The sequence below is a fragment of the Aquarana catesbeiana genome, linkage group LG05 (assembly GCF_042186555.1).
Source record: "Aquarana catesbeiana isolate 2022-GZ linkage group LG05, ASM4218655v1, whole genome shotgun sequence".
Classification (NCBI taxonomy): Eukaryota; Metazoa; Chordata; class Amphibia; order Anura; family Ranidae; genus Aquarana; species Aquarana catesbeiana.
In genome coordinates, this window is record NC_133328.1 from 509,311,790 (window position 1) to 509,335,138 (window position 23,349).

The window sequence follows — 23,349 nt, forward strand, 5'->3', positions numbered from 1 at the left end:
CAGCTGATTGGAGAAAAGCCAATGTAGCACCAATATTTAAAAAGGGCCCAAAAAACATCCCCTGGGAATTACAGACCAGTTAGCCTAACATCAATAGTATGTAAACTCTTGGAGGGGATGATAAGGGACTATATACAAGATTTTAGTAATAAGAATGATATCATTAGCAGTAATCAGCATGGATTCATGAAGAATCGTTCTTGCCAAACCAATCTATTAACCTTCTATGAGGAGGTGAGTTGCCATCTAGATAAAGGAAGGCCCGTAGACGTGGTGTATCTGGATTTTGCAAAAGCATTTGACACAGTTCCCCATAAACGTTTACTGTACAAAATAAGGTGCGTTGGCATGGACCATAGGGTGAGTACGTGGATTGAAAACTGGCTACAAGGGCGTGTTCAGAGGGTGGGGATAAATGGGGAGTACTCAGAATGGTCAGGGGTGGGTAGTGGGGTTCCCCAGGGTTCTGTGCTGGGACCAATCCTATTTAATTTGTTCATAAACGACCTGGAGGATGGGATAAACAGTTCAATCTCTGTATTTGCAGACGATACTAAGCTAAGCAGGGCAATAACTTCTCCGCAGGATGTGGAAATCTTGCAAAAAGACCTGAACAAATTAATGGGGTGGGCGACTACATGGCAAATGAGGTTCAATGTAGAAAAATGTAAAATAATGCATTTGGGTGGCAAAAATATGAATGCAATCTATACACTGGGGGGAGAACCTCTGGGGGAATCTAGGATGGAAAAGGACCTGGGGGTCCTAGTGGATGATAGGCTCAGCAATGGCATGCAATGCCAAGCTGCTGCTAATAAAGCAAACAGAATATTGGCATGCATTAAAAGGGGGATCAACTGCAGAGATAAAACGATAATTCTCCCGCTCTACAAGACTCTGGTCCGCCCGCACCTGGAGTATGCTGTCCAGTTCTGGGCACCAGTCCTCAGGAGGGACGTACTGGAAATGGAGCGAGTACAAAGAAGGGCAACAAAGCTAATAAAGGGTCTGGAGGATCTTAGTTATGAGGAAAGGTTGCGAGCACTGAACTTATTCTCTCTGGAGAAGAGACGCTTGAGAGGGGATATGATTTCAATTTACAAATACTGTACTGGTGACCCCACAATAGGGATAAAACTTTTTCGCAGAAGAGAGTTTAATAAGACTTGTGGCCACTCATTACAATTAGAAGAAAAGAGGTTTAACCTTAAACTACGTAGAGGGTTCTTTACTGTAAGAGCGGCAAGGATGTGGAATTCCCTTCCACAGGCGGTGGTCTCAGCGGGGAGCATTGATAGCTTCAAGAAACTATTAGATAATCACCTGAATGACCGCAATATACAGGGATATGTAATGTAATACTGACACATAATCACACACATAGGTTGGACTTGATGGACTTGTGTCTTTTTTCAACCTCACCTACTATGTAACTATATATATATGAGGATGAGAGAATGTCCGTGATAGGCTGACTGCTGGGAAATGGAGTGTTCTGCCTATCACAGACGAGGAGGAGGCGCGGCTTTTGAACAGTGGAATGGCCGCCGAATGGTATTATCACACGCTGATCGGTGGATGCAGATCGCCACACAGAGGTATACACAGGACACAGGTAGGTTGCACAGGACACAGGGACACATGCACAGGACACAGGGACACATGCACAGGACACAGGGAGGCATGCAGCTGCAGATGGGCATTGTTGACCCTCTTTTCCACTTACAGTAGCTGCTGCATTTCTCACCCTCGGCTTATACTCGGGTCAATAAGTTTTCCCAGTTTTTTATGGTAAATTAGGGGCCTCGGCTTATATTCAGAATGACCTATACTCGAGTATATACGGTACTTAAAAATCTCCATATGCAATATTTTAAACGCCTTTACAGGTAACCTGTTTAGAGTTACAGAGAAGGTCCAGCTAGAACCATAGCGCACACTCTAACATTCACAGCGTTACCTCACATGTGTGGTGCGAACACAGTTTACAGATGCATGCATGACTTACATGCAAGGAGGGATTTAAATTTTTTTTTTTTCTTATTTAATTTTACACAGTACCTTTAAAAATTTTTTATCACTTTTATTCCTATTACAAGGAATGTAAACATCCCTTGTAATAGGAATGCGGATGACAGGTCCTCTTTATTAAGAGATCTGGGGTCAAAAAGACCCCCAATCTCCTCTTTACCTTTAAAAGCAACAGATAAAAAAAAAGTGGATCTTTTGCTTTAAAAAAAAAAAAAAAAAAAAAAAAACTTGTTTACTTCCACCCAATACCGGTCGCTCTGGTCCTCCAAGGCCATAAAGGCGAACAAAGCGGATCTCTTTGATCGCCTGTGTGACCAGCGGGCGACACCATCAAATCGTTTCTCGGGCGAGCCGGCAGATACAGGAAGCCCGAGAAACACCGGCAGCCCCTCCCGCCACTTCTGAAAGCGTTCCAGCCACCAAAGAGAAAGACAGCCGCCTGCTGAAAAAAAAATACAGGTGGCACGAGTGATATCCTCTGCAATAATCCCAGTAAACCACTTGCATCCGCAACGTATATATACGCATTGCAGTCAGCAAGTGGTTTGCCTGCCAGGATCAGAGTGCGTCTAGTGAAGTGACACAAAATCACACAAAAGTACTAAATCATTATTAAAAATCATGGCTTTAACAGTTCAAGTAAACACTATATGCAAAGTGCACAAACCAGCAGTCTATTATTATTAGAGCTCAAAATGGGCAAAATCAGGCTGGTTGCAATTAAACCATCAGACAATACAGCATATAGCAGCACATTGTCCTGTTCAAACCTAACCTATCCTTTAGTTATTAAGTAGCCTGGTCTGGCAGGTTTGCCCCCCTTTTAAGTTTTTTCTTTTGCCACCCGTCTCATCGGGGCGATTGCTTCTCACTTCCTGTCCCACAGCCACAGCATCAAGAGGTAATTTCTCCGAAGTAAAGAGAAAAAAAAAAAGTTCTCTGACAGTTGTCACAAGAACTAGTGTACCCACTGAAATATTTCCCATCTACTCCTGTCCTTTAGGATTTTTTTTTTTTTTTTTAAGAGATAAGTATGACCAAATTTGTTTTGGCCATACTTCTCTGTGAGAGTACATACATTAATGTCATCCTGTGACCCAGACTCAGCTGACTATGCTATTGCCCCCCATCAACTGGTGGATTAAAACCAAACCAAGTTTATAAAAATTCTGACAATATTTTCAGGATTCACACAGCTGCCTGATTGACAACTGACTCCAAATTTCAGCTCGACACATACTTTAGTATACATCCTGGTGTGATGGAGTTTAATGTAGAAAAGACCCAGGTCTCCTATAATTTTCCAAAAAAAAAAAAATGCGGGGCAATTGGTATAAGGAGTCTATACCTAATCATTGCTGTTGGCTTGCGATTTGGGTGCCCATGCACAGCATTTCATATGCTGCAACATCCATAAAGAAAAACTCCTGATGAGAAATTCTATTTGGTCCTTTACGTGCCTGGGGGTCACTCTGTGGCTGATATTATCTGGTGAGTGCTTTGACTTATCACTTCAGGTGAAGCACTTCCATTTGTAGCATTTGCACTTTATTACTATATGGCGATTGGAGCACCTTTAAGAAGATTCACTGTTTTTATAGCAATGTGGGATAAAATATGAACTTTTGCACTTTTATCCATCCTATATTGATTTATTCAGCACTGTATAATATATTATTTAATTGTTATTGCACTATTGACGCGCCCCTTCACTGTTTTATAATACAAACTGAAAAAGATGCGGTTCTACCTCGAACCGCAGAAACCTTTGGTGAGCGGGAAATATAGGAACATGCAGATATGCATCCCTGATGTCGATGTCGGATAGAAACCACAGACCTGATCAACTCCATGCGAAAAGAGCACACCTTCAGGAACTGAATTAGATTCTTCAGATCTAGAAGAGTTCTTACATCTCCATTCGGTTTTGGTACCGTAAAGAGGTTTGAATAGAACCCCAAACTTTGCTCTTCTGTGGGGATTTGGATGATCATCCCCTGAGCCAGTAATTGGTCTAATGTCCGAAACAGAGATTGCCTTTTCCCTGGATCTTTGAGAATGTTTGACCTCAGAAAACGAGGCGGTGGAAGCTCCCGAAATTCCAGTATGTACCCTAGAGTTATTGTGGAGATGACCCATCTGTCCCGAATTTCCTCCTGCCAGAATTCTGAGAACTGCAGAAAACTTCCCCCCACCCCAGCGAGCGGGGGCACCCCTTCATAACGAGGCTTTAGAATTCTGTTTTGCAGGTTTCCGCCCTCAGGACTTCTTTTGCGCCTGGGCCTGACCCTGAGGTTTTCCTCTAGACTTTGACGGTGGAGGCTGTCGCAACTGCCTAGAGGCAGATGCCCCTGACGCTGGAGAAAGAGCGCGCTTAAGTGAAGGGCGTTTACGCCTTCTTTTGACTGGCAAAAGAGTACTTTTCCCACTTGAAATCTTTTGGATGTATTTGTCCAAATCATCCCCAATTAGCTGATCCCCATGAAAAGGAAAACCAGTCAGGAGCCTTTTACACGGTGCTTCAGCTGACCAATTTTTTAACCAAAGGATCCTTTGCATGTGCACCAGCACAAACGCAAAGCGAGATGCCTGGTGGATAGAATCCTTGATGGTATCAATGGCAAAACATAATGCTCTTGGCAGTTCGGCCAAGTCCCGGGCCTGTTATACAGGAACCTCCTTAAGGGCCTGTTTAACCTTTTCATGACTAAGCCTATTTTTGAAATTTGGTGTTTACAAGTTAAAATCCGTATTTTTTGCTAGAAAATTACTTAGAACCCCCAAACATTATATATATTTTTTTAGCAGAGAATCTAGAGAATAAAATGGCGATTGTTGCAATATTTTATATCACGTGGTATTTGTGCAGCAGTGTTTTAAATGCAAATTTTTGGGAAAAGGGACAATTTCATGAATTTAAAAAAATCCAAACAGTAAAGTTACCCCAATTTTTTTTGTATAATGTGAAAGATGATGTTACACCGAGTAAACAGATACCAAACATGTCACGCTTTATAATTGCACGCACTCGTGGAAGAATTTCCATAGGTGACGCTTTAAATTTTTTTTACGGTTACCAGGTTAGAGTTACAGAGGAGGTCTAGTGCTAGAATTATTGCTCTCACTCTGACGATCGCGGCAATACCTCACATATGTGATTTGAACACCGTTTACATATGCGGGCGCGACTTCCGTATGCGTTTTCTTTGCTGCGTGAGCTGGCGGGGACGGGGACGATTTAAAAAAGATTTTATTTTTTCTTATTTATTTTAATTTTTATAAAATGTGTTTTAAAAAAAAAAATTTTGATCACTTTTATTGCAGTCACAAGGAATGTAAACATCCCTTGTGACAGTAATAGGTGATGACAGGTACTCTTTATGGAGGGATCGGGGGTCTAAAAGACCCCCGATCCCTCCTTTGCACTTCACAGTATTCAGATAGCCGATTCGGCGATTCTGAACACTGTGTATCTTTTTAAAACCGGCGCCATTGGCAGCCGAGTAAACTGGAAGTGACCTCATGACGACGCTTCCGCGTTTACAATGAGAAGGCTGGAACGAAGCCGACCACAGCTTTGTTCCAGCCCGCCCCCAACCGCCGGAGGCACCGGATTGGTCACCAGGCCTCCCGATGGCACGGGAGGCCCGGTAAGAGTGGCGGGAGAGGGGGACGTCCCCTCCCGCTGCTCCGGTATAACAGCCGAGCGGCTTTTAGCCGCATTGGTTGTTATATCTGGATAGCCGATCGCCGGCTCTAAACAACGGTACTGGGATGATGCCTGCAGCTGCGGGCATCATCCCGGTATAACCCCGGAAAGCCGAGTACGCACATCTGCGTACGCTCGGCGGGAAGAGGTTAAAGTGGTCCTTCAGGGATTGACAGATGCCTATTGCAGCGACTGCAGGCTGAGTAACTGCACCTGCCAAAGAAAAAGAGGATTTCAGCAGGAATTCCAATCTTATCTGTTGGATCCTTAAGCATTTGAGCATTGTCTATTGGACAAGTTAGACTTTTATTCACACTGGCTATAGCAGCTTCAAATGCTGGCACATTCCATCTTTTGGTGAATTTCTCCTCCATGGGATAAAGAACTGAAAACCTTTTAGGAGGGAGAAAATACTTATCCGGGTGATCCCATTCAGAATAAAAAAGCTGTTCGAGTAATGCATGGACAGGAAACGCATGCAAAATCTGCAGAGGTTTTAAGGAACCCAAAGGAGAAACAGAACTTTCGGCTGACTCAGGGGCAGCTTGAAAGTGGAACGAACCATCTCTAAGAGATTGTACCAGCAATTTTTGAGATTTCGAGGCTGAAAAGGGTTCTTCCCCTGTTGATTCCGCAGAAGAGGAGTCATTGGATTACCTTTCCTCCTGCTCCCCTGAGGGTAACTCCTGCTCCACCCACTGTTCCCTTGATAAAGGGTCTGAGGTGGGGGGAGGGGAATCTACCACGCTTCCTCTCTCTTTGGATGGAGGATGCGATTAAAGCCACTAGTCTCTCCTCTAGCCCGAGCAGGGCGGAGAAAAGAGCATCTTCAGTTACATAAACAGGGGTTGAAATGCCAGCAGCAGCTGCAACTCCCACCGGTCTCACTGGCTCAACCTGGCTAGCCACTTCTGGTACTTCAGGAGAAGATGACAATGTGGAGGCATGACTAGAATCCTCAGTGCCTGGGGTTCATGCTTTAGGTACCTTTAAGATGTTTGTACCGGTCTTTTTGGGAGGCATAGTCCTAAGCACAAAAGCAGAGGTACTAAATAAATGCACTATTCGCTGAACTATAGTCTAGCAAATGAAAATGCCACCAATAAAGTTCAGCCTGATACTGAGTGAAATGTGTTCCCTTTGGGAATGCCTGTATCATCCCCCTTACATGCTCCCACCGCTCCTGTGCCTTGCCTGCCGGCTCTCAGCTGCAAACTGACAGAGGTCTGATTTCTGAGCTCTGCGCCGTGTAATCCACATGGATGTCGCGTCCCGTACACGGCGCTGCGCTAGGCCACTCCCCCTCAGTCCTCTAACACGCCCCTCCATTCATTTAAAATTCTTCCAGTTCGCGCATGCGGCGCTGTTTGAATCTGCCTAGCAGCAGATTCCATGAGAGGGAGGGGGGAGGACACAGAAGGGGGACACTAAGGAGGAAAAAACCCATGGAAAGCGGCCGCAACCACCCCGGGGGGGGAGGGGGGGAGTACATACAAGCCGTTGTAGCCTCCTACCCCTTCTTCCCTTTCCTGGGGGGAGAAGCTGCAGTAAAGTTTACCCACTTGCTAACTTTCCCTGCAATCCAGGATTCCCCACTTGAATTTCTCCTGATGGCTGAGACCCAACATACTGTCTGCTGCTGACACAGAGTTAGCTGAGAAGTAACGTAATAAGGTATGCATTTACACCCTCTAGTGGAGATTTTAGGCATTACAACATTCCACTCACAGAAGAAAATCCTAGGTTGACTTTTTACAGTTCCTAGGCTTCTTCACTTACCTTATCCCCGCCGCAGGATTCTGCTGTTATCAGACAGATCCAACCTTCACCCTTGACGGCGGGTTATGTTTAAAGTGGAGGTTCACACAAAAATTGAACCTCCGCTTTTCGGAACCCTCCCCCCCTCCGGTGTCACATTTGGCACCTTTCAGGGGGGAGGGGGGTGCAGATACCTGTCTAAGACAGGTATTTGCACCCACTTCCGGCATAGACTTCCCCGGGAGTTTATGCCTCTTCCTGTCCCCCTGCGCTGTCTGCTGGGACACACACGGGTCCCTGGAGATAGCTGGGACCAGTTAAGACGGGCAGCGTGACTCGCTCATGCGCAGTAGGGAATCGGGAAGTGAAGCTGCAAAGCTTCACTTCCTGATTCCCTCACAGAGAATGGCGGCGGCAGCTGCCGAGGACCTAGGGAAGGACCGGGTCCCTTTTTATCGTGGTTCCACTCCCTTGGACCCGTATAGCACCCCGCCAGGAAAAACTTTAGGTAATGTGAGCATGACCAAAGCACTGGGTCCTGGGGTCCAGCCCTCCAAAGAGAGGCGTTACAGGCAAAACCTCGTTCTTCTAATACGATGCCCAGGTACCATCCACCTTGACCTTAGTGGCACTTTGGATGGATCCGGTCTGTGGAGGCTATTTAAATCCAGTAAGGATCCCTCCAGCGGAGCTCTTCAGAGCACATCTTCACTCGTGACCAACACCTTAGACACTGGCGAAAAAACTGAGGTACTCCTGGTAGGAGGAGGGGTTATATAGGAAGCGAACTTCCGGTCTTGGGTGTGCCAGTGTCCATCACCTGAACATGCCTATATACCAATATATTTAATACTATGGCTCTGTGTCCCGTCATTACGGTAAAGTAAAAAATAAGTCAGTGATCGTTACCAATCAGAGGCAGCAGGATAGGGAGGTGGCATGTAGAACAACCAATGCCTTCCCTTTCCTTCCTGCAGCCAGTGAATGTCTGCAGGAGGGAGAGGAGGACGTGTGGGCATTCAGTGGTTGCATTGAGAGATCACCTCCTCTACATGCAACCGCAACCCCTCCCATCCAGGTGTAGGTGGGGCGCACAGGGCCCCTGGAGCATAGGCCGGTTCGCAATCATGATCTTTGTATGTACGCCCCTGCGACATAGTCTATTCACAGGGCATAGTGAATGCATATACATGTCATTGAATTCAAAAAGGTTAACAGTGTGGGGATCTTCACAAAGTAAGTTTACAAATTTAAAGATCATTCAAGGTAATAGCAATAGCCTACAAACAATTGAAATGCTGTACAATGTGGAACATTATATATATATATATATATATATATATATATATATATATATATATATATATATATATATATACATATACATATACATACACACACACACACACACACATACATACATACATACATACATACATACATACATATATATATATATATATATATATATATATATATATATATATATATATATATATATATATATACACATATACTCTCATTTAATCTGCACTGCTCTAAATATTCGTTAAGAAAGCCTTGCCTGAATTACACCCACTCTCTAGAACTTTCACCCTTTGTATAAGACATAGTTGTCTCCTGTACACTTTCGAGTGCCTTATCTTTCAATAATCATATTACTCTTATTTGCAAGGTGTAGTCAAATCCATGGTGACAGCAATTGTCTTTAAGATGCTCCTTTGCATTTATCATTACACTCAATAAGGAGCCTTACCAGTTGACACCATCTGCTTCCACCCACGCAAAACGGTACTCATTAACCCTAAGCATCAGTTGAAGGCATCCTGCGACACACTGCACATACTGTGAGCTCTGAAATTGTAAGAATGTTGGGAATTAGTGGTGGGAAATAAGAGTATTTTATTTTGGTTGCAACAAGTAGAAACAATTATATTAGTAGTAAGTTATGAAATAAAAACTTACTAGAAAAGCACAAAACAAGAAGTTATTTAGAACCTCTTTAATAGGAGAAGCAGAATAATAAAAAAGAAGAGAAGAATAAAAAAGGGCAGAACAAGGTAACAGCTGATTGATGACAATTTGTCAGATTTTTAAAATTATAAGCAAACACATACCTAGAGGAAAGAGAAAACTTACCTCTCCTGCTGCCAACAATCCTGCTCCAAACCTGACAAATGATCCCCGAAGTTTGAAGCAAACCAACACTTCTAGGTGTGTCAAGCTGTGGTCCCCCGCAGCTTTCACTGGTTTCTCCGACTGACAACCACAGTGTGGAGTGGTTACATTATTCATCACCCATTCAACTCTCTTGCAAAAATCAAAGCTGCCAGCAGACTTTTCACATCCAAAATACATCTGGACATGTTGGATGCATGCGTCACCCTCTGTCCGTTGTGGTTTCACCCACCAGCCTCTTTGGTCACTGCAGGACTAAGGGCCGAGTACGCTCCCTGTCACATGGAATTAATCACATGATCCTCCACACTTGGAATTACCAAATATTTATTTGCTCCTGAACACATCAGTGGGAGAGCAAGAGGAAAGAAAGTTCTTAGAAATCCATGTTAGCAATTTATTGGTAGAGACATGCACATCAGTCATTTATATACAATACCTGTTGTCTGATGGCAATGGAAAACCACAAATGTATCAGACAGCACAGATTAAAATTTAAATTGGGGGGGGTTATTTTAGTAACTTGCAACAGATGTTTAAGGAATTAGAATGTAAGGCGATTGTCCCTGGCACTAGTGTAGTGCATTTTTTAAAGAAATCGTTTGATGAAATTAAAGCTAATTTATCGGATTTATGCTACGAGTAGCAAGCTTTCCCGTCCATCCACATGTGGACACATCCTATGATTTAACACGCTGCGGAAGAGGCTATTCCACTGAGCACCAAAGGCCAATCTGCTTATATGCGATTTACCCCTGCATGGGTGCTGCTATCCGTTGAATGTGGAACTGAGAGGGGAGCACGTGTGAAAATTCACTTTTCTGCACATAAGTGGTGATTGATTTTCTGCACAAGTCACTTCGGAAAATGACAACATTAAGAACATTATTATTAATTTTGTCATTTCTTGCTGCCAACATTTGGACTGTTATTTTGCACCAGCGCTTTATATATGTGCTTTACTTATGAATTAATTGATGGTCACTTTTGCATTTTGGACTTTTTGCACATACTAGCCCATTGCACTTTTGATTAGCACCTTATTCTGTATTAGATGTTATTATTTATATGAGGTTTATGTTTATGAGTAATCATGAGGATTTTGCTTTGACATTATTGTAGTCACTTACACATTTTAGATGTTGTCAGTGCCATTTACCCCTCCATATCTATACATTTTAGGTGTTTACGGGTGATTTATTATCCCCGCAAGATAAGGGCCATGGCTTCCAAAATGCAGGACTGGTATACCCATAAAAGCCATAGTGTAAATATAAAGAAAGAAAAAACATACATTTTTCAGCTTATACCAGAAGACAAAGCTGTACATTATGGCCTATACTTGTGATTATAAGTAAGCTGCTATCACTTTAAGAGATTCCACTTTCACCTCTAAAGCAATAATACAAAATACACTGCTGCACTACTAATCCTCAGAGCAATATAATCAACAAATATTGTGTATATTCCAAAATAAATGTGTATCATCCAAAAAAAATTTTAAAAATTTGTGAATATATGTCTCCAGAGTTCTGGCAAAAAGCGACTGCTTGAAGAAAATCCAGCTGTATTCCATCCCAAGTGCAGATAAAGGTAAGTGCTCTCCACCACCGGTATTACAAGCCACTCACCTCATAGATGAGTAAAATCAACAGCTGCCCCCTCTGGGGATAATGAAGACACCCGGTACACTCAGGACACAAAGATCTCCTTAGACAGAAAGACTCCTTAATGGGTTCCAAAGACCCGATCACCTTACTCATCAGATTATATTTATATATATATATATATATATATATATATATATATATATATATATATATATATATATATATATATATATATATATATATATATATATATATATATATATATATATATATATACATACACACATACATACACACAAGAAAGAGGCAACATATAGTGCTCTCTGTTTGATGAAACTAATTAGGGAGGAAGTCAACACCCTGACAACACGCGTGTAGGGGGCGGAGCTTGCGGACTGATGTCACACCGTGGCCATCTTGTGATTTCAAGGCTTTGCAGTTTGCACAAGCTTACTGTGCTATCCTTGTGAGGGTATCCATTACTTTTTTACCATTAAATTTGTTTTATCAAAATGGAGAGCAATATATGTTGCCTTTTTCTTCCATATATATACCTGATGAGTAAGATGATCGGGGTCTTTGGAACCCATTAAGGAGTCTTTCTGCCTAAGGAAATCTTTGTGTACTGAGTGTACCAGGTGTCTTGATTATCCCCAGAGGGGACAACTGCTGATTTTACTCGTCTATGAGGTGAGCGGCTTGTGATACCGGTGGTGAAGAGCACTTACCTCACTTACCTTTATCTGCACTTGGGGTGGAATACGGCTGGATTTTCTTCAATCACTTTATGCATGAACTTTGGAGACATATATTCACATTTATTTTGGAATACACACAATATTTGTTGATTATATTGCTCTGAGGATTAGTAGCGCAGAACTATACTTGTACAATATTATAATTATATTTTACATTATGGCTCAGGTCTTTATGCAAGATATACACAAAGCTAAGGAAGAAAAAAATAAAAATAATTCACAAGTAAATCTAAATAAAAAAATAAACTAAAACACACAATGTAAATGAGTTGAGGTAAGAACATCCAAATCACAACAGAAAATACCTTGCCAGTGAATGCTTTAATCAGCCAATCTCAAGTAATTAATGAAAAGAAATATAATTAAAAGCAGGCACAGATTACTTAAATAGGAATGGAATGTTCACTACCACCTAAGAAATTCAGATAAGGGAAAAAAAATCCTTTTGTGATGCTTTAGCACAGTGTTTTTTTTTTTAAATGAACCTAAAGTATGTATCATTACGAAGAAACACTTAGCAGAAGCACACAAGGTCATCTTTCCCCAGCTGCAGAGGGAACACATGCCTTTTACAACCTTTCAAGACAAAAGCTTCATGAAAAGGAAGAAGAGCCTGTTAAATAGATAAACCTCTTATCTTTTAAAACTAAGGAGTGCCAGCTTGGTGCTATTATATGGAGAAATTGCAGGGTCAAATTCAAGGCTTTCCTTTTCAATGACAGATGTCCATTAATATGTAGTTTTCAAAGATTAATTATAATAAAACCTGGATGAACATCAGTATATTGAAGAACAATGAAAATTCACTGCAGATTTTAACGTTTACTCTAAGAAAATGCAATTATTTGCTAGGGACAGGCGTGTTTAAATTAGAAACATTGTGTAACTTGGAAAACAGATTATAAATTATCAGAAAAGAAGGTGTGAATTTGATATAATTTCAATGTCACCCAAATATCTCCTTCAACTTATTAAAGGAGTTGTAAAGGCAGAAGGTTTTCTATCTTAATGCACAGTCTATGCATTAAAATAAAAAAAACCCTCTGTGTGTAGCAGCCACCCCAGCACCCCCTAATACCTACCTGAGCCCCATCTCTGTCCAGGGATGTCCATGAGTGTCTTAGCCATCCGGGACTCTCCTCCTGATTGACTGAGAGACAGCAGCAGCGCCATTGACTCCCGCGGCTGTCAATCAAAGTCAGTTAGCCAATAAGAGGAGAGAGGGGGCTGGGCTGGGGCCGGGTCAGCACTCCGTGTCTGAATGGACACACAGAGCTGCGACTCGGCTTGTGTGCCCCTATAGCAAGCTGCTTGCTGTGGGTGCACTCGACAGAAGGGAAAGGCCAAGAGCAGGGACGAGGGACCCGAGAAGAGGATGATCCAGGCTGCTCTGTGCAAAACCACTGCACAGAGGAGGTAAATATAATAGGTTTGTTATTTTTAAAAAAACAAAAAAACAAACTAGACTTTACAATCACTTTTAAGCATGTCCCTTGAGATAACTGGAGTGTAAACATTTTCTATATGTGACACGTCACTTAACTGCAGATGGCAGTATTCTGTACAAGCATAATCAAACCTAAAAAGACTGTCATTTTGTTCCCAAACCTAAAGCGGTAAACTCTAGAAAAAAAAAATGGGCAATTGAAAAATAAAATACGCACCAATTGTTGCAATAATCACCTTTAATTTGGAGATGTCCCCCACAGAACTTCTTTTCTATTTCGAGATGTCCCTAATTTTTTTACCTACATCCTCTGAGCCCAGACCATCATGAACCCACCCCCAGCCTGTGAATGGACAGGGAAGGAGAAGCAGCACATCTGTCTTCTCTTTTTAGCATTCTCCTTGTCCAAACATGTACTCAGCTCCTTACACTGCTTCTCCCAGTCAGAATCCTGCAGTACAGGGTCTGCAAGAGGTGGGTACAAAGTCAAATTCACGTACTTCTGTTGCCTTTCATAAAGTTATTTTTAATGCAGAAATGTTATAACTGCCTGGAATTAGCTATATGTACAATCTGTATACACCATTTTGTTGCTCCTTTTCATGATTTGCAAAAGAAAGAAGAATGGAGTGATTCAACTGACAGTCAATCCAATAGCTGAAGGCTTTAAACCCCTCTCCAGTAAAAAAATCAATCACTTTTTAATGTGTCTTGAGATGCTATTCCAAAAGCATTTCTGTACAGTTTTGGACTTTAGCAACAGGCTGAACATGCAGCACACTCAGCCAAAGACTGATCACTGTTGTGAGAGGTTCTGACCAGGGTCCAAGTCCTAGCATGAAGCCTTCTGGATGAAAGACTGATGGCTTTTGTCACAAATGTGCAACATTTATTTCTTCCAGGACTATGGGCATACTCCAGACACACTTCTGTTATTAGACCCATAAGTAATCATAGGTCATCAAATGTACTGTATATGTTTATGACTGCCAAATTGGTAACTGCTGGAGCACTGGCTAATCTACCATCAGCAGCTACGATCTACGGTATGTAACTATCTATGCAAGATCTATGTAAATGATATTACAAACAGAAATCTATTAAATGTTTTATTTTAAACGCTAGTTTTATACTAATCTGCAGCATCTTGACCTAGCTAGCTTAGAATTGTTTTTGCTCCCAACGCCTCCACAATCACCCTTGTAACATTTGTCATTTGCTATATCAAGAGCTTGTGATCTTCATTTACACGGCCATACTTAATCAACATTCCTTCAGGACTTTGTTCTGACTTTGTCTATCTAGAGACATGTGAAATGAGAGCAACAAGGAAATGTGGGTGGATCACAAATGAGACATACAACAGATTGCATTTTATAAAATTGTCCCAAAAAAGGCCACAAATAAGACTAATCTGTGCCATAGGTAGCATGCTGAAAGTCCAATGCAATGTCAAGTATTGATGTGCTCACCTATGATTCACTATCATACCATAGGTTTTTTTGTTCCCTTTGCAGAACACTTACATCGCTTGGAGAGACAGTTCCTGTTTCCATAGCAGTTCCACTTCCTCGTAATTTCTGAAGCAGAAAATAAAATAGAAATGTAAAAATAATAGTAGTCCTTCTTTGTAATGCCGTTTTATCACGGCCATTGCTTATATTTGTTCAGGAGGGTCAGACCAACCAAAACTAATATTTCAGTTCTGAGATGCTATAGAGTTAACCATTATGGCTATAACAACCTGAAATATCTGGATTCTGAGTTCCTAGGTCTTTACACATGGTATAGTTATTATGACAGGCCCAACCAGGACAGGGGCTTTTGGAGGGAACTGCAGGGTAGCCTCCTGCTTACTAACTATGGGCCCTGGCTTTTGAGGGGGCTCTATTCTTTGGAAGATGTGTGCCTTGGGGACTTTTGGAGTGGTTTTGCTTTGGATTCGGGTCCATGTCTCCCCAAAACACACAGACTCTGGGAACCTAGGACCTGGATACAGATTTAGGGCCACTATGCCCAAACCAGCAATGACTGCTTCAACACCCTTCTGGTCTCAGAGACTCTAAGCAGAAAATAATAATCGGCTTAAAACAACCTAATGTTGAGGTATCCTGCTGTTATATGTAATCTGTTTAAGGTGTTGTGTTTATTATGAAGTGTGTTTCTCCCATTGTTAATTGAGTTAATTGCATCACTGATTGTTTCCATCTGTCTGCTAATCCTCTGGGAAACATGATTAGTATTGTGTCAACTTTACCTCGTTACCGAACCATTGTGGAATGTTTATGTTAATGTGTAATGTACTTTGTGTATCTTTGGACTTGTTGCCGGATTGTCTGGGGTAGATACTCCCTGACTAATCAAGGTCTGGGTGCCTGGCTGTTAGCTGTTACTTGGATTCCAGTTGAAGTTTGCATTGTCATGTTACGCCGGCCATATGCGGTTCGAATTTCAGCCGGAACCGGCCGAGATTCAAACGGTTAATGGGCAGGCTCAATGTACCAAGTTGATCCGTCAATCAACTTGGGTACAACCAGTTTGCCAGGTTCTCTTTCGATTATCACTGTCTTCTGCCAGCAGGGATGTCTTCTCCCACCGGGAGAAGACAATAGCCTGACAGGAGGGATTCCCTCATCAACACTGGCTGTTATTATTATGCGAAAAGAAATTCGCTCCATGTATGGCAGGCCTTAATATCACTAAGGATGAGCTCAGGCGTGTTCGCAAACAGCATGTGCAGAGCCCGTCAGAAAGTCGTCATTGCCGAGCCCTAATCACAAGCAGTGAGACATTTTCTCGATGCGCAGCTGCAGAGATTGGGAAATGTTTTACTGCCTGTGATTAGCACTGTGCAGTGCCGACTTCCTGGTGGGCTCTGCACGTGCCGTTTGTGAACAAGCCTGAGCTCAACCTTAAATATCACCAAGAGGGGAATGTCCTCCTGGGAGGGTATTAAGTATGTGTCTGAGTTTTAATAAAGAGTCATTCCTTTGGTTTTTACCTCAGCATCTTGTGTGTGTATTATGCTTTGGTATCAGTTCTCAGTCTGCTGGAAGGGCTTGGAGGGCAAGTGGCACTGTGTGGCGGAGACACCCAGGTGGGGTGCCAGGCGAGCTGTCACAGTTAATTTGGGGGCTTCCAATATCTGTTGTTCTTTTATTCATTTATTATTATTCTTTAATTCATTGCAACGGGAGGATTTAAAGTGGTTGTTACCTTAAAAATGTAATTCACTGGCAGCCCCTCTATTATATCTAGGCATAACACACAGGGTAAGCGTTTTATTAAAACAAAGCTTGTAAATATCTTTTTACAGCTATATTCAGGCCGGTTGGTCTCCTACTTGGATCCAGGGCTACAGCGGGAGGGGCCGAAATCTCCCTCTGACGTCAGCCGCGGAGGTCACATGGCCGCTCAGCCCCTCCCGCTGTAGCCCTGGATCGGCGAAGGAGTCCGGCCAAGAGTCACGTGACCTGAATATAGCTGTAAAAAGGTGTTTACAAGCTTAGTTTTAACAAAACACTTACAGCGTGTGTTATGCCTAGATATAATAGAGGGGCTGCCAGTGACAATTTGTAATCTTTTATTTTCTACTAATAGCGACAGGAAGGGGAAGGTTGGGTGGGGAGACACAGACAGACACATGGAGCTGACAGGCAGGGAAGAAGGGGGTGAGGGGAACAGAGGAAAGCTGCAGATGGCGAAGGCACGTAAGCTGCCCACGGCAATCAGGGCTGTTTAATCTAGCGATAAGTGACAGGATTACTTTTTTTTTTTAGGGTTACAAACACTTTAAGGGTGGGTGGGAACATGAAAAACTTTCAACGTATAGGTACACCGAGTCATGATGTATCAGAGGGTGAATGTAGGAGTATTCCAAAGCATTAAAGAAGCTAGAGGCTGACACAGACACTTTAAATGGCAGTAACCCCATTTCCTTAATGACCCTGCACTGGAAACAGTGAAGATGCAGCCCTCTGTGATTACTAGTTCAAGCACAGCTCTCTACAAGATTTCATTGCAGCCTTGGCCACGACCAACAGAGACTAAAAACAGAGGCTTCAAATCAACATTTTTTTTCTACATAACTACTGTATAGCCCATACAGGAATTTCAAATCTATAACACTGTTTGTTTTAATGCTTCCTGGGTAGCCCATTTTAGTCATTGGCTTGAGCTGCTACTCTACTTAGCTGTATAGACAGAGTTTTGTTACTTACTCGAAAGTTACCAATTGATAATTTAATGTGAGTTTTAAAAGAAATTTGAAGTGAACCTGTAGCCAGGCTTGGGAGATCTTACATAATCTAATGGGCTTTGAAACCTTTAGTGGCCACTGTAGCTACAGGCACTGGCAAGCAAATCATCTTCAATATGCACAACAGAAGCACTCAAGTTGCCAGTCATTCTCTCAGCAGCTAAGATCCCCCTGCACGCCCCTTCCAGCAATAATTCAACAGCTTTCTAATTTAAACACAGACATAGTTGGGAACATGACTGAAGCACTCATGTATGCAAACACACCCCAGGCAAATATCCTGAACAACACTCCGTTCTGCAGGTCCTGAGCTCCAACTGAATCAGGTATCAGTGCTGCAGCTGGCACATTTCCCTGCCCCTACTCTGAACCCACCTTCCTCAGCTTGATACACTCCTTTCTTCCTTGTCATGTGTATGGTAACATACAGTGTATGCAGCCCAAAATGGCCATAGACAGGAAAAGAAAAAGGCTAAGATGCAGTCACACACACCTGGAAAGGTTTGCCCAAACGTCATCCTAGGTCACTTCTACCACATGGCCATTTCAACAGCTGCCACCTTCTCCTGCACCCATTGTTCTGTCCACCAGATGTTTTATACTGGTTATTTGTACCTGTGTTGTTAGATTTACATGCAATGTGTAATTTCCTTAAGACAATCATATGTGGTGCGCAGGCTCCATCTAGTGTTCCTTTTTGGTATTGCTGTAGTTCTGTTTCTTTGTTTATTTGTATGTGTAACTAAGGAAGTTGTCAGCAAGCAGGGAATTCTGGGTAGAATCTTAGCAGGAAGTGAAACAGCCACCATTTTGTGAGAAGACATTCGGGAAACACATGTATTTCTCTATCTATCGCCATCACCCCTTAAAAACTTACTTTTTAAGTTCTCTATTATCTCATCTTGTACTGTATATCGTTGTTTATGCAATGTTTGCTGTATTGTATGCAATACTATACTTATTGAGGTCTATTTCTGTTATTTTGTAGTTTCACCTGGCTTGTTCTAATAAAACTGAGATCAAAGAAATATGGTATCTACAGTTACTGGGATAAGCAGGTTTAGCTATCTGCTCCTTGAGACAGAACAGTGAAAATTTTTAAGCTGACCTCTGAAGGGAAGATAAGCCGACTTTGGAAGTCTGTACAGCCCGGGGCTACGCAGTATCCATACAGTCGGAAGCCTTAAAGATACAGGCCTGCGGCAGGCGAAGCAAGCAGCCACGCTACACAGACGCGTTCTGTCAAGCAGCAACGACACTAGAACAGTCTCTATACAGCAAGACAGCATCTTCCCTGCAGCCATGTCTCACAGTGGGACATCTTCTTACAAAACACGTTCACGAGCAAGCTCATCTAAGTCATCTGTCGCAAATGCAGCAGCTATCGCCCGGTCAAAAGCCGAAGCAGCGAAATCCAGGACCGCATTCGCAGACCAAGATTTGCAGATGAAAAAAGATAAGGCCCGCCTTGATGCAGAAAAGGTGAGACAGGAGCAAGAGAGAGAGAGAAGGAAAGAGTACGCTTAGAGCAAGAGAGAGAGAAGGAAAGAGTACACTTAGAGCAAGAGAGAGAGAAGGAAAGAGTACGCATGGAACAAAAGAGAGAGAGCGAGAAAGAGTATGCATGGAACAAGAGAGAGAGCAAGAAAGAGTATACATGGAACAAGAGAAAGAGAAGGAAAGAATACGCCTGGAAGAAGAGCTAGCCCAGCAGGAAGCATATCTGAAATTGCAGCAACTTTCTTAGAAGCTAACATGGAGAAGCTGGCAGTAGAAAGAGACGCTGCCGCCGCCATTGCAGAAGCAAAAGCTTTAGAAGCAGCCGTCTACGATGAACCAAGACTAAGCAGCAGCATACCGGGTCTAGAAGAGGACCAACAAGATTCTTCGCAACGCACATCAGATGTCTACCAGCACTGTGACCCAAGCAGCATCCCACAACAGGAGATTAAACATGATGTCAGTGAGTCACATCAAATAAAGCAGCAACAAGACGACCTGGGACCCCAACGCTGCAAGCAAGAAAAATTTGACAAAGTTCCAGACTTTCCAGTTCCAACCAAACCTTCTACTCTACAAGAAACCCAGCCTTCATACAAGCATCAAACACCAGGCTTCACTCCAAAGGTGTATGCAACAAACAGGTACGAACTGCCAACCTTATGTAAGTTTGAACCCAGCGGGCCTAAAGAAGAGACTTTTACCAGGTATGCCTTTACACCACACCACAATACACCAGCAGCCTACCCCAATGCCAATCAGGCTACTGTAGACTTTGCCAAGTTCCTGGCCAAAGGAGAGTTAGTTACCCAAGGACTTGTCAAATTTAGTGATCGCCCTCAACACTACACGGCATGGCAATCCGCTTTCCAGAGTGTCATTCAAGGTCTAGATCTATCCTGCAGGGAACAGATAGAACTCCTCGTAAAGTGGCTTGGCAATGATTCAGCTGAACATGCCAAAAGGCTCAGAGACATTATTATAAACCACCCTGAGATAGGCCTTGCAAACATCTGAAACAGACTAGATAGATGTTATGGCTCACCAGAGGCTATAGAGAGTACACTGTTTAAAAGGATAGAAGACTTCCCAAAAATACCTGGCAGAGGTTACCAAAGACTCAGAGAATTCAGTGACCTGTGTATGGAGTTACAAGTTGCTAAAGCAGAAGGAGACTTACCTGGCCTTTCTTATCTTGACTCTGCTAGAGGTATTAACTCCTTAGCACAAAAACTTCCTTATGAGTTACACGAAAGATGGATTACTCATGGCTGTAACTACAAACGAAAACCCAATGTGCCAGAGGATCAAGACAGCGACCCTACTAAGTTCTGCCCTCTACATAAGATGCCCTCTACATAAGATGCCACATCCTCTTCTGGAATGCAGAGCCTTCAGGACAAAGACCATCCAGGATCGCAAAGCTTTCCTCAAAGAGAACAACATCTGTTACAAGTGCTGCTCTTCGTCAACACATTTCGCCAAGGACTGTAAGGTCAGTGTCAAATGTACAGAATGTGACAGCACAGAGCACAACACAGCTCTAAACCCAAGGCCTACTCCAAGAAGTTTCTCACCTGTTCATAGGGACAGGGAGCAAGGCGAGGAGACCAAAGACTCTAGCACAGACGCCATAGCAATCACCTCACAGTGTACTGAAGTTTGCAAAGGAAGTACAGGTGGCAGATCCTGCTCAAAAATCTGTCTTGTGAGAGTTTACCCAAAAGGACGCAGGGACAAAGCAGTCAAGCTCTATGTCATCTTGGATGATCAGAGTAACAAGTCACTAGCTAGATCTATGTTTTTTGACATTCTAAATCTTAAAGGCCCCAGCAGCCCTTACTCCCTTAGGACTTGTGCAGGTACAGTGGAAACGGCGGGGAGAAGAGCTGATGCTCTACAAATTGAATCTATGGATGGTAAGACAGGCCTACCCTTACCGACCATAATAGAGTGCAACCAGATGCCAGACAACAGATCTGAGATTACTACACCAGACGCAGCAGCTCACCAGACTCACTTGAATCACATAGCACATACCAGAACTAGATGATCAGGCTCAGATAATCTTACTCCTAGGAAAGGATATCTTGCAAGTCCACAAAGCAAAGTAAGAAAACTTATCAACGGTCCTAAAAACGCCCCATATGCCCAAAAACTGGATCTCTGGTGGGTCATTATAGGTGATGTTTGCCTGGGAGGTGCACACAAACCGGCATCTGTTAATAACCTGCTCACTAGTACCCTCGAGAATGGTCGTCCTACTGTTTTCCAACCCTGTCAAAATCACATCCTCATAAAGGAGCTACCACACAACAGCCCTGTACCTCTTCCCTTCCTAAGTCCCCTCTGTGACAGTAATACCTATGACGAAGACCAAAAGTGAGAACAAAGGAAGATAACCAGGTAGCAATGTCCATTGAGGATAGGCTCTTCTTAAAAGTTATGGAAAGGAGTATGGAGAAAGATGGGACTAATAGCTGGGTTGCACCTCTTCCCTTTAGACCACAAAGACGACGTTTGCCTAACAATAGAGAACTAGCATATAAACGTCTCACTTCCCTAAGACACAATCTTCAAAGGAAACCAGAGATGAAAGAACATTTCTTTTCCTTCATGGAGAAAATATTCCAAAATGGTCATGCTGAGATAGCCCCAAACCTCAAAGACTCAGAGGAATGCTGGTACTTACCTATATTTTGGGTCTATCACCCTAAGAAGCCAGGACAGATTAGAGTGGTGTTCGATTCCAGCGCCAAACATGAGGGTGTCTCTCTAAATGATGTCCTCATCTCTGGCCCTGATCTTAACAACAGACTATTAGGAGTACTTCTTCGCTTTCGCAAAGATTCAGTCGCATTTATGGCAGACATACAGCAAATGTTCTATTGCTTTCTTGTTAAAGAAGAACACCGTAACTTTCTGAGATTTCTCTGGTTCAGGGACAACAACCCCTCTGGAGACATCACAGAATACCGCATGAGGGTGCACATATTTGGCAACAGTTCTTCCCCTGCAGTTGCTATATATGGCCTCAGACACTCTGCTAGAGTGGGAGAGTTAGAGTATGGGTCAGATGTCAGACAGTTTGTGGACAAGGATTTCTATGTAGATGATTGCTTGAAATCACTACCCACCAATGAAGCCGCTTCCAACAGTAGAGAAGTTTTAGAAGCCTTTCCTGTCCAAGATCATTCTAACGAGTTAAAGGACTTAGATCTAGGCACAGACTCACTTCCCATGCAATGCAGTCTTGGTTTGCTTTGGGACTTAAGATCTGACATGTTAACTTTCCAAGTAAATACAGAAGAAAAAACTTTTACCCGTAGAGGTGTCCTGTCTACCATAAACAGCCTTTATGATCCCTTAGGCTTTGCAGCACCTGTCACCATCCAGGGTAAGGCACTACTTAAAGACTTAACCTGTGAGTCGCTAGATTGGGACCACCCTCTCCCCACCGACAAGAAGAAAATATGGCTAGAGTGGAAGGACTCACTAACAGCTCTATCCAACCTTAAAATTTCACGACCATATGCTCCTCTGTCATCTGCAGACATTCAGATGCAAAGACTTTGTGTGTTTTCGGATGTTTCTGTTAAAGCAATTGCTGCTGTAGCTTACCTGAAAACCATAGACACTAAAGGACAATGCCACATAGGGTTTGTAATGGGGAAAGTAAAACTTGTACCACGTCCCGAACACACCATACCCAGGCTGGAAAAGCAAAACTGCACGTGGATCTTCAAAGCACCTCACTCTTCTCACATGGGAGGTGTTTGGGAGAGGATGATAGGCATAGCCCGCAGAATTCTAGACTCTATCTTCCTACAAGCAGGAACTGCAAGGCTTACTCACGAATGTTTAGTGACATTTATGGCAGAGGTTACAGCCATCATTAACGCCAGACCTTTGACATCCATTTCAAGTGACTCTGAGGATCCAGTGGTCCTCACACCTGCCATGTTACTCATGCAAAAGACTAGTCTTGCCGGTGCTCCAGCTGGAGAGTTTTGAGAGAAGGACCTTTACAAACATCAATGGAGACAAGTACAAACCCTTGCCAATACCTTCTGGAACCGGTGGAGGGAACAATATATATC

General features: G+C 42.9%; 1 protein-coding gene across 2 annotated transcripts in view; it reads right to left on the reverse strand.

The window, feature by feature from the left end:
* The window catches only part of ATP6V1H (ATPase H+ transporting V1 subunit H), a 198,033-nt gene that overhangs the window by 112,231 nt on the left and 62,453 nt on the right, over nt 1-23,349 (reverse strand). For both annotated transcript variants that reach the window (XM_073631599.1, XM_073631600.1), the window contains exons 8-9: nt 15,018-15,071; nt 9,255-9,352 (exon numbers count right to left, since the gene is read on the reverse strand). In XM_073631599.1, coding sequence (XP_073487700.1) covers nt 9,255-9,352; nt 15,018-15,071 — 152 coding nt within the window. The remainder of the gene's footprint in view (nt 1-9,254; nt 9,353-15,017; nt 15,072-23,349) is intronic.